Source organism: Talpa occidentalis, unplaced genomic scaffold (genome assembly GCF_014898055.3).
Source record: "Talpa occidentalis isolate TD23 unplaced genomic scaffold, MPIMG_talOcc4v2.1, whole genome shotgun sequence".
In the NCBI taxonomy this organism is placed as follows: domain Eukaryota; kingdom Metazoa; phylum Chordata; class Mammalia; order Eulipotyphla; family Talpidae; genus Talpa; species Talpa occidentalis.
Window position 1 is genome coordinate 133,665,021 of NW_026555331.1, and position 12,999 is coordinate 133,678,019.

Genomic DNA, 12,999 nt, shown 5'->3' on the forward strand with positions numbered 1-12,999 from the left:
ATTATATAGCTCAGAAACAGACCAACATATAAAAAAGAGTAACAGAGAAGGAATAAGAAGAAATGAATATTTTTAAAATTATTCTTTTTTTTATTTAAACTAATGTTTTTTAAGGAAAGGAGAAATAAAAATATTTAAACAAACACTGTATTCCTTATAACATGCTTCATTCCATGATGCTATATTTGGTAAACAGTAGAATACCTAAGACTACATTATCACAAACTAGAGCAAACTTTTATGGCACAAATAAAGTATCTTGGGCCTCCCGGGTGGCACAGTGGTTGAGTGCTGGGTTGTGAAGCTGCCCGCTGCCTCGGCAGCGCCGGTTCGATCCCCGGCTGCTCCCCAGCCACCAGAGGAGGGTCCCACATGGCGCGCAGACCTCTCCTGCCTCCCGCTGCTCCCCTCGGCAGTGTACTTTGGTCCTTCTGCCTGCTCTGCTCCCCTCTCTGGCTCTGGTGAATTCTCTCACCCTCCCGCACTTCTGACTGTACCCAGTGCTTGTATAAATAAATAAATAAATCTTAAAAAAAAAATAAAATAAAAATAAAATAAAATATCTTAATGTTTCAAACCTAGCCTCTAAATTAAAAAGATCTTTCAATATATTTTCTACAGTTAACTATTAATAGTTAGGAAAATCATTAAAAACTGCTAGGATATATACCATTAACTATTAATAGTTAGGAAAGTCATTAAAAACTGCTAGGAATATATACCAACATTTATTGTCATTCTATAAAGGTGAAGTATTATGGGCATTTTTTCTGTCATATTAACTTTCAGCAATGAAATAGCTTTATAATCATACACTCCAAATATTTTGTCATGTTATAATCACTTAAGAATTTAAGACCTTGATACTGTCTAGTCAAGGTTGCCATTTTCTGTTTTATTTTCCTTTTTTTCTTTTTATTTTTATATTCCCCATATAATTGCAAACCCCTTATTTTGATCCCAATCCCTCCCTTCCGCACCCTCCCAAAATTATTCTTAACAGATCTAAAAGTTAACTATTTAAAGGAGTAGTAGCTATTTATCTTGGTATCATTGCTAAATTTAACAAGTGAGCCACCATTCCTCACCTGGCAGGCAGGGCTGGGAGGCTTAAATGGGTGAAGGGAGTGAATGGGACTGGCCTGGAGAGCTTGGGCCATTAAGCTGATGATCTCTTAATTTGATGATCCTGTAAGCAAATGAGGATCATCAGTCTGGACCTACCTGACACTAGCCACTCTAATCAAATCCATGAATATAAACAGAGCCTCTGGACCCTCATGCAGTGCAGAGACCTCTCCTGCCTTGCCCACTGCTTCCCTTAGCAGTGCATTTCAATAAATCTGCCTCTACTGTTCTCCACTCTGTCTCTGGTGAATTCTTTCATACTACAATCCCCCCAACGCCCACCCCTGCCACCTCCCATCTATACCCAATTCTGTCCCAGGACAGTAGTAATGATGTTGGGGTGATTATGGCATAGAATTAAATGACAGAAATATCACAAGGGATGAGGGCGAGAAACTAGGCATGACTGTGGGATAGCTACACTGCATTTGAATCTTATAGTGGTATTTGACAGTAGACTTAGATTATTTTAAAATATAGATTGTAAATCCTAGGATAACCACCAAACAAGTTTTAAAAAAGACAAGTAGTATATCAAAAGAGGATATCAAAAGGATTCAGACAAAATGTTCAATTAAAACCAGAGAAAGCAGGAAGTGTGTGGGGGGGGCGTCAAATGCAAGAAAGTGACAACACAAAGATTTCAGATTTTATTCCCAGGGTATCACTCTAAATATGAGTACTGTAAACATACCCATTAAAAGAGTTTGTCATATTGGATTAAAAAAACCAAGAGCAATTAGGCAATTATGATCAGTCTACCAAAAAAAAAAAAAAAAACCATTCTCAACAAAGAATCAGATAGGTTAGAGGTAAGCAGATGGAGAAAAACACATCGTGTTAACCCTAATCAAAAGAAAGTGGTTTCATTATATTAATTTAAATCAAAATAGACTTCAGAAAAACAGATAATTATCAGGAATAAAAAGGGACTTGATATAATGTTGGGTTAATTCCACCAACAGACATAGCAATTTTAAATGTGTATGAACCAGAGCATCAAAATAAATGAGGCAAATACTGATAGGACTGAAAGGAAAAACAAACTCATTGCTATAATTGGAAATTTGCATAAGACATATGTTCTAATTATAAGCAAAAAATATCAGGAGTCCACACCTTTACTGTAGAAGTAATCTTAAAAAGCAAAGGATGAATTTTGAAATCTCTTGAGTTAACTGATAGGTCCACAGGTATTTATTTTATCACCCTGTAATATCAAATTGACCATAAATGATAATGCATATATAATAACCAATTTGAAAGTCTACCTGCTTAGCAGACTTGTGCATATGGAAAACAGGTATCTTATTTTGCTCAGCCAGGTCTCCTCAACAGCTAGCAAGGAGCTGACTTGCATACTCTATGAAGATCTATTAAATATCAGTCTGAATTTTACTACAAAATTATGTTCATCAATATTTAACTGTAAAAATGAGCTACTGTTACATTAGAAATACAAGTACCAATTACATTTCTAGTTTGAATAAAAGATTTTGGTTTTACAGCCATCGACTGTTATCAAACTACCACCTAGTTTAATAATGCAGTGAAAACAATTACGATGAAGGCATAAGTTGTTCACAGGGTTAATTAGATGCCACATTACTTTACTATGAAATAACTGTTACCTTATTCATTTGAAATGATCCACAATTAGTAATGCAAAATAAATTACACAGATAGAATACAGAAATTAAGAAAAGTAGATTTGTGAAAAGATTAAATATAAATGTAAACATATGTACATTATAAAGGTGCAACTATTAATGAGTACATGGATTTTAAAATGTCAAAATTTTATCAACTTAAATCATATATTAGGGCAGAGTTAAATAAGCACACAAACTGCAAACATGGAAGGGATGCATTCTTCGACCAATCATGGGGTCTGAAGAAGAAAGAGCAGGCTTATTCAGTTTTTCATATTTATGATTAGAATAACAACTAAGGAGAAAGATATTATTCACTCTGTCATCTCTTTAAATTACCTAGGTTAGCAATCCTCTTCAATTTGTTTCTCTCTGGCAAGGTTAAAGAAAATTGAAATTTCAGTTACTTCCATAAAACCGGAAGACCAGCGTCAAATCTTTTACGACAAATTATTTTGCACTGAGGAATACCTATTTATAATAAATTGCCAAGTTTCTTCAGATAACAGATGGTTTTCACTTTACTATTCAGGCCATGCCCTAAATATACCCCACTGACATAGATCTGCTGTCTTAAAATAGGGCACATGGGTACGATTATTTACTAGGTAAAAAAATACTAATATTCTTCTCCCTCTAACAAGTAATTCTTTCAAAGCTACTTTCAAATATCACTTTTTACTAAAATCCAATTTCACTCAACTTTTCACCAAAATAAGCTTCATTGGAAAGAATGTTCATAGTGCAAGTTGGGTGAGGGTGTGGGGAAAAAAGGACCACTTACCTGACATGCATTATAAAGGAGTTGGTGCTCGAGTTTTTTAATGCCCAGAATCTGCTGAAACATCTCATAGAGTTGTTCCTTGCTCAGAATAAGTTCAGACACAGCACTGAGGGCCATCCTATTAGGCTGTTTGCACAAGTCCTCTTCACCCCTGTAGATGGCGTCATACTTGGCTATCCAGGAACTCAGTACAGTCTCTTTGCTCAAGCCATCAATTTCTGGCAAACTCCGCACACGTTTTTCTATATTTTTCTTAAATACCTCTCTGAAGTCGTTTGCAGAACACCCTCCACTTTGCACCATCCTGGCCACTCGATCACTCTTCAGAAAAACCTGAGAAACAAAAACCAAAAATCAACCTATGTACAACTAGGCAGGGATTCAACCACCACTTGCTTTTGCAATCTAGAAAGAGTTATGACAGCGATATTTTACAATTATTCAAAATGTTTTATAACACATGGTAAGTAATGACATAAACAGAGGTCCCAAATCTCTCTAAAATGTTGAAATGTTTAGAAAAGGCAGTAACTGGTGTTGCAAAAACTGTAAGATGATTATACTTTCTATGGGAAGATATTTGAAATTGAAACAACTTTTTGGAAATTGATAACTGTGCATAAGGCTGCAATAGCAAGGCAAATTTAAAGTACAATATAAACACCTGAAGACTAGCTTCAGAAATACTTACATGATATTTAGTATTCTAAATTGGTAGGTGTTTCCCTTCAAGCTTTTTTTTTTTTTTTTTAAATGAAAACAGTCAGTGCTGGGTTCTCACAAGTTACCAAATGATATCTGAAGCCAGGAAACAAACAATATCATGTTTTGGGAGTCTTAGTTTCCTCTATAAAATCATACCTAAACGGATACTAACTCAGTACAATTACATGTTTTTTAGTTGGCATTTACTAAGCGGTAATAAATGTGTCACATGTTTTGCTAAGTTTCAGGGACACACAAATACATGAGCCAAAGACCCAGAGCTCGAACAGCTCACACTAACTGGGAGAGACAGGATAAACAATAAAATATAACAGGGTAAGAGTCATAATAGAAGCCTATGGAAAAGAAGAGGGAAAGGAAAGGAACTGAGTTATGATCTCTTTTGGGAGAGACACAAGGGACCAGTGATCTGAATCACAATGCATTTCAAAAAAACAAAAGAACAGGAGTCAAGAAGCCTAAGCATAAAACAGCAGGGCTTTTGAAGGGAATGTGAAAATTTTCATACAGCAGGAGCATTAAATATGAGGGTGAGGGCAGCAAAAGTTGTGCCAACAAGAGCAGAGAGCAGATGGCAAAATGCTCGGGTGCCAAGGAAGGAAGCAGAGCTGTCTGGTGATGGGCAGCCAATAATGGCTGCAGAACACAGGTGCTCAAGTGCTGAGAAGCCGTGCTGAGGCAAATGGATGGTGGCAACATCAAGAGTAGATGACACTGGACTAGGGCAGAGATCAGGATACCAGTTATCACAGGAGCACAGCAGACCCAGTGAAAACAGTACAAACCTGAGGCTAGAGAGTGAGGGAGAGGCAAAAGAGTGCTAGGAGAAAGAATTGACACAGCTTGATGACTGACAGAAGGCGGAAAGTAAGGCAGGAGAATTTAGGAGTTACAGCTGTCTCCTGGGGTGCCTGGATTCTAGTAACCAAAAATTGAAGATTAAAGAATATAGACGGAGCAGAGTGTGTGTGTTATCTGTATGCGCTGGTGGGTGTTGGAGGGTGTTATTGGATTAGTATAGTAAAAAAAAATTCTAGTAAAAAAAAAATCAAGTACCATGTGATTTCAATAAAAAAAAAATGAACTCAATAAAAAATAAACTTTTAGACTACGAGGCCAAGTTAGTGGGTATCAGAAGAGGAGGGGGAAGGGAAACAGGATAAATTGGGGGGAAGGAATCAATGGCATGAAGGGAATCTGGACATGTGGTGGTGAATATTATGTAGCATAAAGAAATGATGATTCTGCACACCTAAGACTTACATAATGCTATAATGTAACATTACTCAATAAAAAAAGAATGAAATTCTATGAAATACCTACATGTAAACAGTTGACAAAACTGGATCCAGGGGAAGTTAGTGGTGCCAGAGAATAAGGAAAAATATGGGCATGTTAATAATCATAGAGAACTAAGCTAAAATAAGAGAACTGACTGTTGTTTCTCATCATGAGGTCACCACTGGTGGAGCAGGTCTGCTGGAGTGAAGTGTGGGGGAGACCTACAGGAGGGAGGGAGGGTGAGGACTCAAGGCAATACAATTACGACAGCAGATATAAACTGCTCTTAGGAAGCTCGTGTAAAAAGGGAAATGAGAGAGAGGAAAACAGACGCTGGACTGGGAAATTGCATGTAGGTGATTTAGACAAGTCAGAGGGAAGTCTGACCTGGCCTGTGCAACCCAAAAGCAACATTCCTTTACCCTCACCTGGGGTTCACCTTTGACAGCTGTATGTTCTGTATCTCAACGACCTTCTTGTGATAATGCCATCAAACACGCAACTGATTAAGTGCAGGAATCGGGGGCCTGGCATCAGAAAACTATACATTCTGTGCTGTCATGTTTCTCCACATTTCAGTGAGCTGACTGCTACGTGACCCTTCCCACTCCCCTGCTCACTTTTGTTTTTTTTAAAAATTTATTTCTACAAGAACCGGGGTACAGGCCAGATGTGCGGGAGGGTGAGAGGATTCACCAGAGACAGAATGGGGAGCAGAACAGGTAAATTGACCGAAATACACTGCTGAGGGGAGCAGAGGGTGAGGCAGGAGAGGTCTACTGCGTCATGTGGGTAGCTCCCTGGCCGGCTGGGGGATCAAACTCGAGCTGCAGTGGCTACGGACAGCTTCATAGGTTGCTTCTTAACCACTTGCACCACCAGGAAGGCCCAAGGCATCACGTCTTTGATTTAAAAGGATTGTATAATGACAAGCAAAACATTATCTGCTTGCCGAATCATCATGGATGTGGACAAGATGGTTCCTGGGAAGGCTGCCAGCGTGTATTCAGCCAGGAAATCTTTGACAAGAGCTCCACTGATAAGAGATGCCTTATTCTCCTTAATAATACCCAAAAAATATTCTTTCTTTCTTTCTTTTTTTTTTTTTTTTTGTGTGTGTGGGACCCTCGCCTGTGGCCGGGGAACGAACCGGCGCTGCAGAGGCTGTGGGCAGCCTCACAGCCCAGTGCTCAACCGCTGTACCACCAGGGGAGGCCCAACAAAAAATATTCTTTAACAATTCCTGTGATCTATATACTATCTGTGGATGTTTTCAATTCCCGAAGCTTTGTTAACAGTGAGAGTTAGTCTCATGAGATATCAGGTAAACACCACTATTTCCTGTCAGGTCTTTGTGTGGCCAAAGCCAGTCATGGACTCCCTGTCGACACTGGATTGTGCCAGTCTCCTCATTCATCCAATCTCTCCATCCACCCAGTCTCCCCAACCTGTCTTTCCACCCCTCTCCTCCACTGCTCTGGAGAACTTACTTCTGTGCCCTTAATGGGGAACAATCGTTTGGCCCTCCAGGCTCTCCGGGTTTCTTCCCTCATAACTCGTCTCACACTGTGTGCTGGGCAAAGTGTCCAGTGCTGGGAAAATACTATGGAGCAAAATGTCCTGGGTTTGCTGCCTTCACAGAGACTGCAGTGGAAGAAGCAGTAATTACACAAACTCAAATGACTGCACCTTGATGACCCTTGAGAATTTCTGGGGTCACGAGAGTTTGGAAGAAGCTCTTGAAGCTAGTCAAGCAGGTCACAAGAGGCTTCCCCCAAGAAGTAAGCAGAGATCTTTCGATTGAATGAGTTTGGAAAAGAGAGGAGACCACGGGACAGTGAATAAGGGAATCACAGCATTTCTCAGTGGTGTGGAGAAGGCCTGCTTGGGTGCAGAGAACAGCGGCTGAGGGTGCGATCTAAAGAGGAGAGGAAGACCAGGCTTGGGGAGATATCTGTCCTTTGTCACAGAAGCCTGGCAGGCCACAGACATTTAAGTCCAGGTGTCTCGTGATTAAAACAAAACAAAACAAAACAAAACAAAAACCCTACATTTTGAAAACAGCCAAAATTCATCCTAGGCTTTACATATATTAAGCCTCCACAGCACGAGTTCAATCCCCGGAAGGCCAGGGAGCTACCCACATGGCGCAGCAGACTTCTCCTGTCTCGCCCGCTGCTCCCCTCAGCATGTATTTCAGTCGATCTGCCTGTTCTGTTCCCCGCTCCATCTCTAGTGAATCCTCTCACCCCCTGCACATCTGGCCTGTACCCCAGTTCTTGTATGCATAAATAAATAAATCTTTTAAAAAAGCTGAGGTTACACAAAACCACAGAGAAGTGAAAATAAGCCCAGTCTTGTTCAAGTTGTGGTCCTCCTGACCATCATATAATCCAACCTGGTGATTTATCAACTTATAGCTCATTAAACCAAGCTGGAGAGCACAAGGAGGGAGAACAGACTCCTGTTATTCTCTACCTCTTGTGATGCCATTTCTTTATTCTGAGTCCTCTCAGCACATCTGTCACATTTTCTCTGAAGGCATAAATGTGCCTGTCCTCATGTTACTGCAAGTTCTGTAGAGCACCAGTGGTTCTCCCCTCTCAGACTATGAATTCACATTGGAGCAGCACCTGTGAAGTCTGCAGAGTTTGTACCATTACTCAAAATTTAAAGGAAATCATTAGGTTTTTCTCGTGGTAATGACCTTTGGAAAGTCACCAAGTACAAAAGGTGGTGGTTTCAACATAGTAAGAAGGTTTGCACTGACTGAGTGTAAAAAATTAACAGTTACAAAGTAATTTTAATAAAGCTCAATTTATTCAATATTTTAATAGAAATTATAGGTGCAGGGCATCCCTGGTGGCTCAGGGGGTTAAGCACAGCGCTGTGAAGCTATCTGCAGCCTCCACAGCATGAGTTCAATCCCCGGAAGGCCAGGGAGCTACCCACATGGCGCAGCAGACCTCTCCTGTCTCACCCGCTGCTCCCCTCAGCATGTATTTCAGTCGATCTGCCTGTTCTGTTCCCCGCTCCATCTCTAGTGAATCCTCTCACCCCCTGCACATCTGGCCTGTACCCCAGTTCTTGTATGCATAAATAAATAAATCTTTTAAAAAAGTATAGGTGCAGCAAGTTATTTCTTTGTAATACAATGTTATTAATAGTAAAACATTGGTTCATTTTCTTGTTAATAATCTTTCTTGACTAATAAAGCTCTACTGGACACCTATGTTTTTTACTGATTCATGATTTCCAACAGTTTGGAAACCAATGGTTTAACCAATACAATCCTTTGGCAAATGTGAAGAAATCATATCTAATAGCAACAAATCTTTTATTTAAAAAATAAGCTTAGGTAGGGCCTCCCCTGGTGGCGCAGCGGTTGAGCACTGGGCTGCGAAGCTGCCCACAGCCTCTGCAGCACCAGTTCGATCCCCGGCCACCAGCGAGGGTCCCACATGGCGCGCAGACCTCTCCTGTCTCACCTGCTGCTCCCCTCAGCAGTGTATTTCGTCTCTCTGCCTGTTCTGTTCCCCGCTATGGCTCTGGTGAATTCTCACCCTCCCACACTTCTGACTGTACCCAGTGCTTGTATAAATAAATAAATCTAAAATAATAATAATAATAATAATATGCTAAGGTAAAGTGATAACTTCTAGACCTAAAGTAAACTAGGAAGCAGGTGCTCTCAAAACTCCCATATGCCTTTCCAGTAAGGAATTTTATTTGGGAGGGCCCTATGGGTTTTTTTTTTTTTTAGATGACATCGATTTACAATGCTGCATATGATTTAGAGGTATAAGACCCTTCCCTTTTGTAATATTCCCAGTTCATAGTTTTTCCCAAACACAATTCTATAAAGATTACTAACTGCCTATGGGAGTCGGAATTCACAAAAAGTAGCCAGTGTGAGACAACAGTGTTTTTTCTGCACTTTCCTGAACCTCATTATCTCTCACTTTTTAACAAAAGATTTTCTGAAACATGGATTTTTTTAAAGCAAATACTGTTTCCTGCTTTTCTATACACATATTTTACTAAATTTGGAAAGCACAGCAAAGTAAATATTTCCGATTTCTCAGATAACTTCAAAAGTAAAAAAGATGAACATTCTTCAGTCTTTTTTTCTATCATAGTAGATAATTGTAGTTTAAAATTGAATAATCTGTGTTATCATTTTCCATTTAATATATTTTAAGCATTGAAATAGGACACTGAACATTATGATCAAGTTCGATTTACAAAAATTCCCTTATTTTTTTAAAAAGATTTATTTTATTTATACAAGAACTGGGGTACAGGCCAGATGTGCAGGAGGGTGAGAGGATTCACCAGAGACAGAACGTGGAACAGAACAGGCAGACTGACTGAAATATACTGCTGAGGGGAGCAGTGGACAAGACAGGAGAGGTCTGCCACGCCATGTGGGTATCTCACCAGCCAGCCAGAATGGAGCCAGGATGCAGAGGCTGCAGACAGCTTCACAGCGCTGCGCTCAACTGCCTGCACCACCAGGGGAGGCCCTATAAAAATTCCCTTATAACTAATCTAAGTCCCTTAGAGCAAATGGAAAGCCCCAAACTACCAACATCTTCTCACAAGTCTGTGCTAAGAATTGAGATGAGTTTATATCCAAATGAACATGTCATTTGAAAAGCATGTAACTGTGTTTTGAAATGTGTGTGTGTGTGCTATTCCAATTTTATCAACATTTCAAGGTGTTTTTCTTCAATTTCAGCTCATAGTAAATCCCCTGTCTTCCTTTATGGGCATTTTCCAACTCACTGATCAAATATCCCTAAAGCTAGCGGCAAATTGTCCTTAGCCCTGTCACTAGTGAGCCTAAAACTGAAGAACTGACCAAATGACTCACTCTGTGCACAAATACAAGACCACTGGGCACTAGCCTGGGCTTCAGCCCCTGAAGGTGAAGGTCATGGTCACATGGAAAAGGGATCCATGGGGTGGCAAATGTGAATTTCACATTCAAATGTCTGTATGTAGATACAAAGTGAAAGGAGATATTCCCTCTCCTTATTCTGCTACCTTATTCTGCTCTCCCTGCCCCCATCATAATAATAATTAGGCTATCTTATTCTGCTCTCCCTGCCCCCATCATCATAATAATTTTTTTTTAAAATTCAGAGAATTACTTTTTGAATCTCATAAGATCTAATTTATCTTTATTATATAATATCAACACAATGTGGTATCTTCCAGTTTTACAATATTTCAATTTTCATTGTGTAATTCTGTCATCTCACTCTCACTTCTATGCCTCTCTCCTCTCCTGGGCCAGGAAATAACGTAACAAAATTGAGGAAGAATCAGACCTGAGTGATGTGACCCTAGTGATCCAGGTGTTAACACAAACAGAATGTGAACCATGGTGGAGTAGGGATAACATCACATTTTCAATACAATTTGAGTATCATGAGATGATAAAGTAATATCTATTTTTATTCAGTGTTATGCAAAGTGCGACCTGTGCACAATGCCTGTACTTGAATTGTTACCTGTTCTCAACAAGTAGAGACAGAAAGTAAGCTTCTAGAATAGACACCTGGAGTGGTATGACATTGCCATGATACCTAGAAGCATGTAGCAAACATACAGGAATATTGAAAAAAGACTGTAATGGTTCAGAGATCACTGATTTACTCAAGCCCATTCTTATGAAATGTGAAGAAATCAGAACTTAAAACTGATAGTACATAATCTGTTGTTCTGACATATACCTCTCACCTAAACTCTACAAATTACATTTACTCTACATTTTCTTTCACATATCAGTTGCTTCCATCAAGCTAAATTATTCTGTGATGCATTTCAGAGTATGTCAAATACATGGTTTTAAAATTTTAAACAAATCCACAATGAATAATAAAGTAAATAGTGGTTCTTGGCTGCAGATACATCAAAAGTAACTTTCTTTAAGGAAATGGATGTTAACATAGACACAGAGGTTGGAAGAAGACATTTTTAAAACCCAAATCTTTCTTTCCATACTACAATCTAGGACACCAGGAAGCAAGCTACTACCCTTTCATCTTCTAACCTTACACAACATGAATTTTAAGGATAGCAAGTTATTTACTCTTGATAAACCAGGCCTACAGCAGAGAAAACAGTTCCAAAATGAAAATAAGGACATTTCTGGAAAGTAAAGTCAATCTTAAGAGCACACATTCTATTAAGACAAAAATCAAGCCAAAACTTGACTCTATTTTCCTGGCCTAGAGAGGCTCTCAATAGATATTTGAACTGTCTAGTTTATGCCTTGCAATTATTTATTCTTCATACCTTGTAGTTATTTATTTTTCCACCAGTGGCAACTATACCTGGAATAACAATGCTGTTTTCTAATCTCAGTATCTGATTTTCAGGAAGGTGAAGGCCATCAAAGGTAGAAATCAATCCAATCACCCTTTCAGAGCTTGAATTCCCTCACCACCATTAAAACAACATCCAAACATCAAATTCCTTTAGGGAAGAGAAGTTGTTCTGAGGCAATAATCTAGGTATGTACAGGACCTGCTACTAGCAAGTTGTTTCCAGGTGACAACATTCTCCCTCTGGCTGTCATTTTCTCTGGTTCTGATGCCTGTAACAGCAAAGGAAAATTCTAAGTTCTTCCCATTCTACAGAGAACAATGGCAGCTAACTGTCTTCGCCCTCCTGGTGAAACACTCCTGGGATGTCAGGACAAACCTGGATTTGCACACACTCTATTTTTTTCTTTATGCTTCTACTAAGGGCCCTCATTCCCTTCAAGACTTTTTCTTTTTGGTGAGGCTCCTCTATTTAAAATTGCAACTCTGCCTCCCACAGCTCCCCTGCTATTGTTTTATTTTTCTCCATAGCACTTATAATTCTTTAACCTATTATATATTTATTTTCTTCCCACTAGAAAGTAAGCTCCAGGGAGCAATGTGACTTGTAGGGGTCACTGCTACATTTGCAGGGCAATGAATATTTATTGAATGAATGATTAATTCATGAACCTACAAATATGGATAAATTGTCTCTCAAAAAAAAAAAAAAAAAAAAGCAAAGTAACTCCATTGACAGAAGCAATATGTTGTCACGCACAGCCGATACCATGCACCCTCCATGCCCTGCTTACATGCCCATGACCCTCTCACACTTATTTTCAGCACTCTTTTTTTGTGAAAACTTAATGGATTCTTGCTCCAGCATCTATGAAGCTGGTTTCATGGAGCCAAACCTAGGAATTTACATGATTCTCTTCTTCATGTCCCCTATGGTCTGTTTCAGTATATTCAGATCTCTTCAGACCTCTGTGCATAGATCGTGTTAAAAATTACTCTTCCAGAGTATAGCATGGTATTACCCAGTCTATGGTATAAACTCAGTCCTAAACTGTTTCTGCTTTTTGAGATATATTTCTTCCTTGGAATTCTT

The 12,999-nt window shown here is 39.2% G+C and overlaps 1 protein-coding gene across 2 annotated transcripts in view; it reads right to left on the reverse strand.

The window, feature by feature from the left end:
* The window catches only part of CADPS2 (calcium dependent secretion activator 2), a 410,328-nt gene that overhangs the window by 270,012 nt on the left and 127,317 nt on the right, over positions 1-12,999 (reverse strand). For both annotated transcript variants that reach the window (XM_037512374.1, XM_037512392.2), the window contains exon 3: positions 3,565-3,897. In XM_037512374.1, coding sequence (XP_037368271.1) covers positions 3,565-3,897 — 333 coding nt within the window. The remainder of the gene's footprint in view (positions 1-3,564; positions 3,898-12,999) is intronic.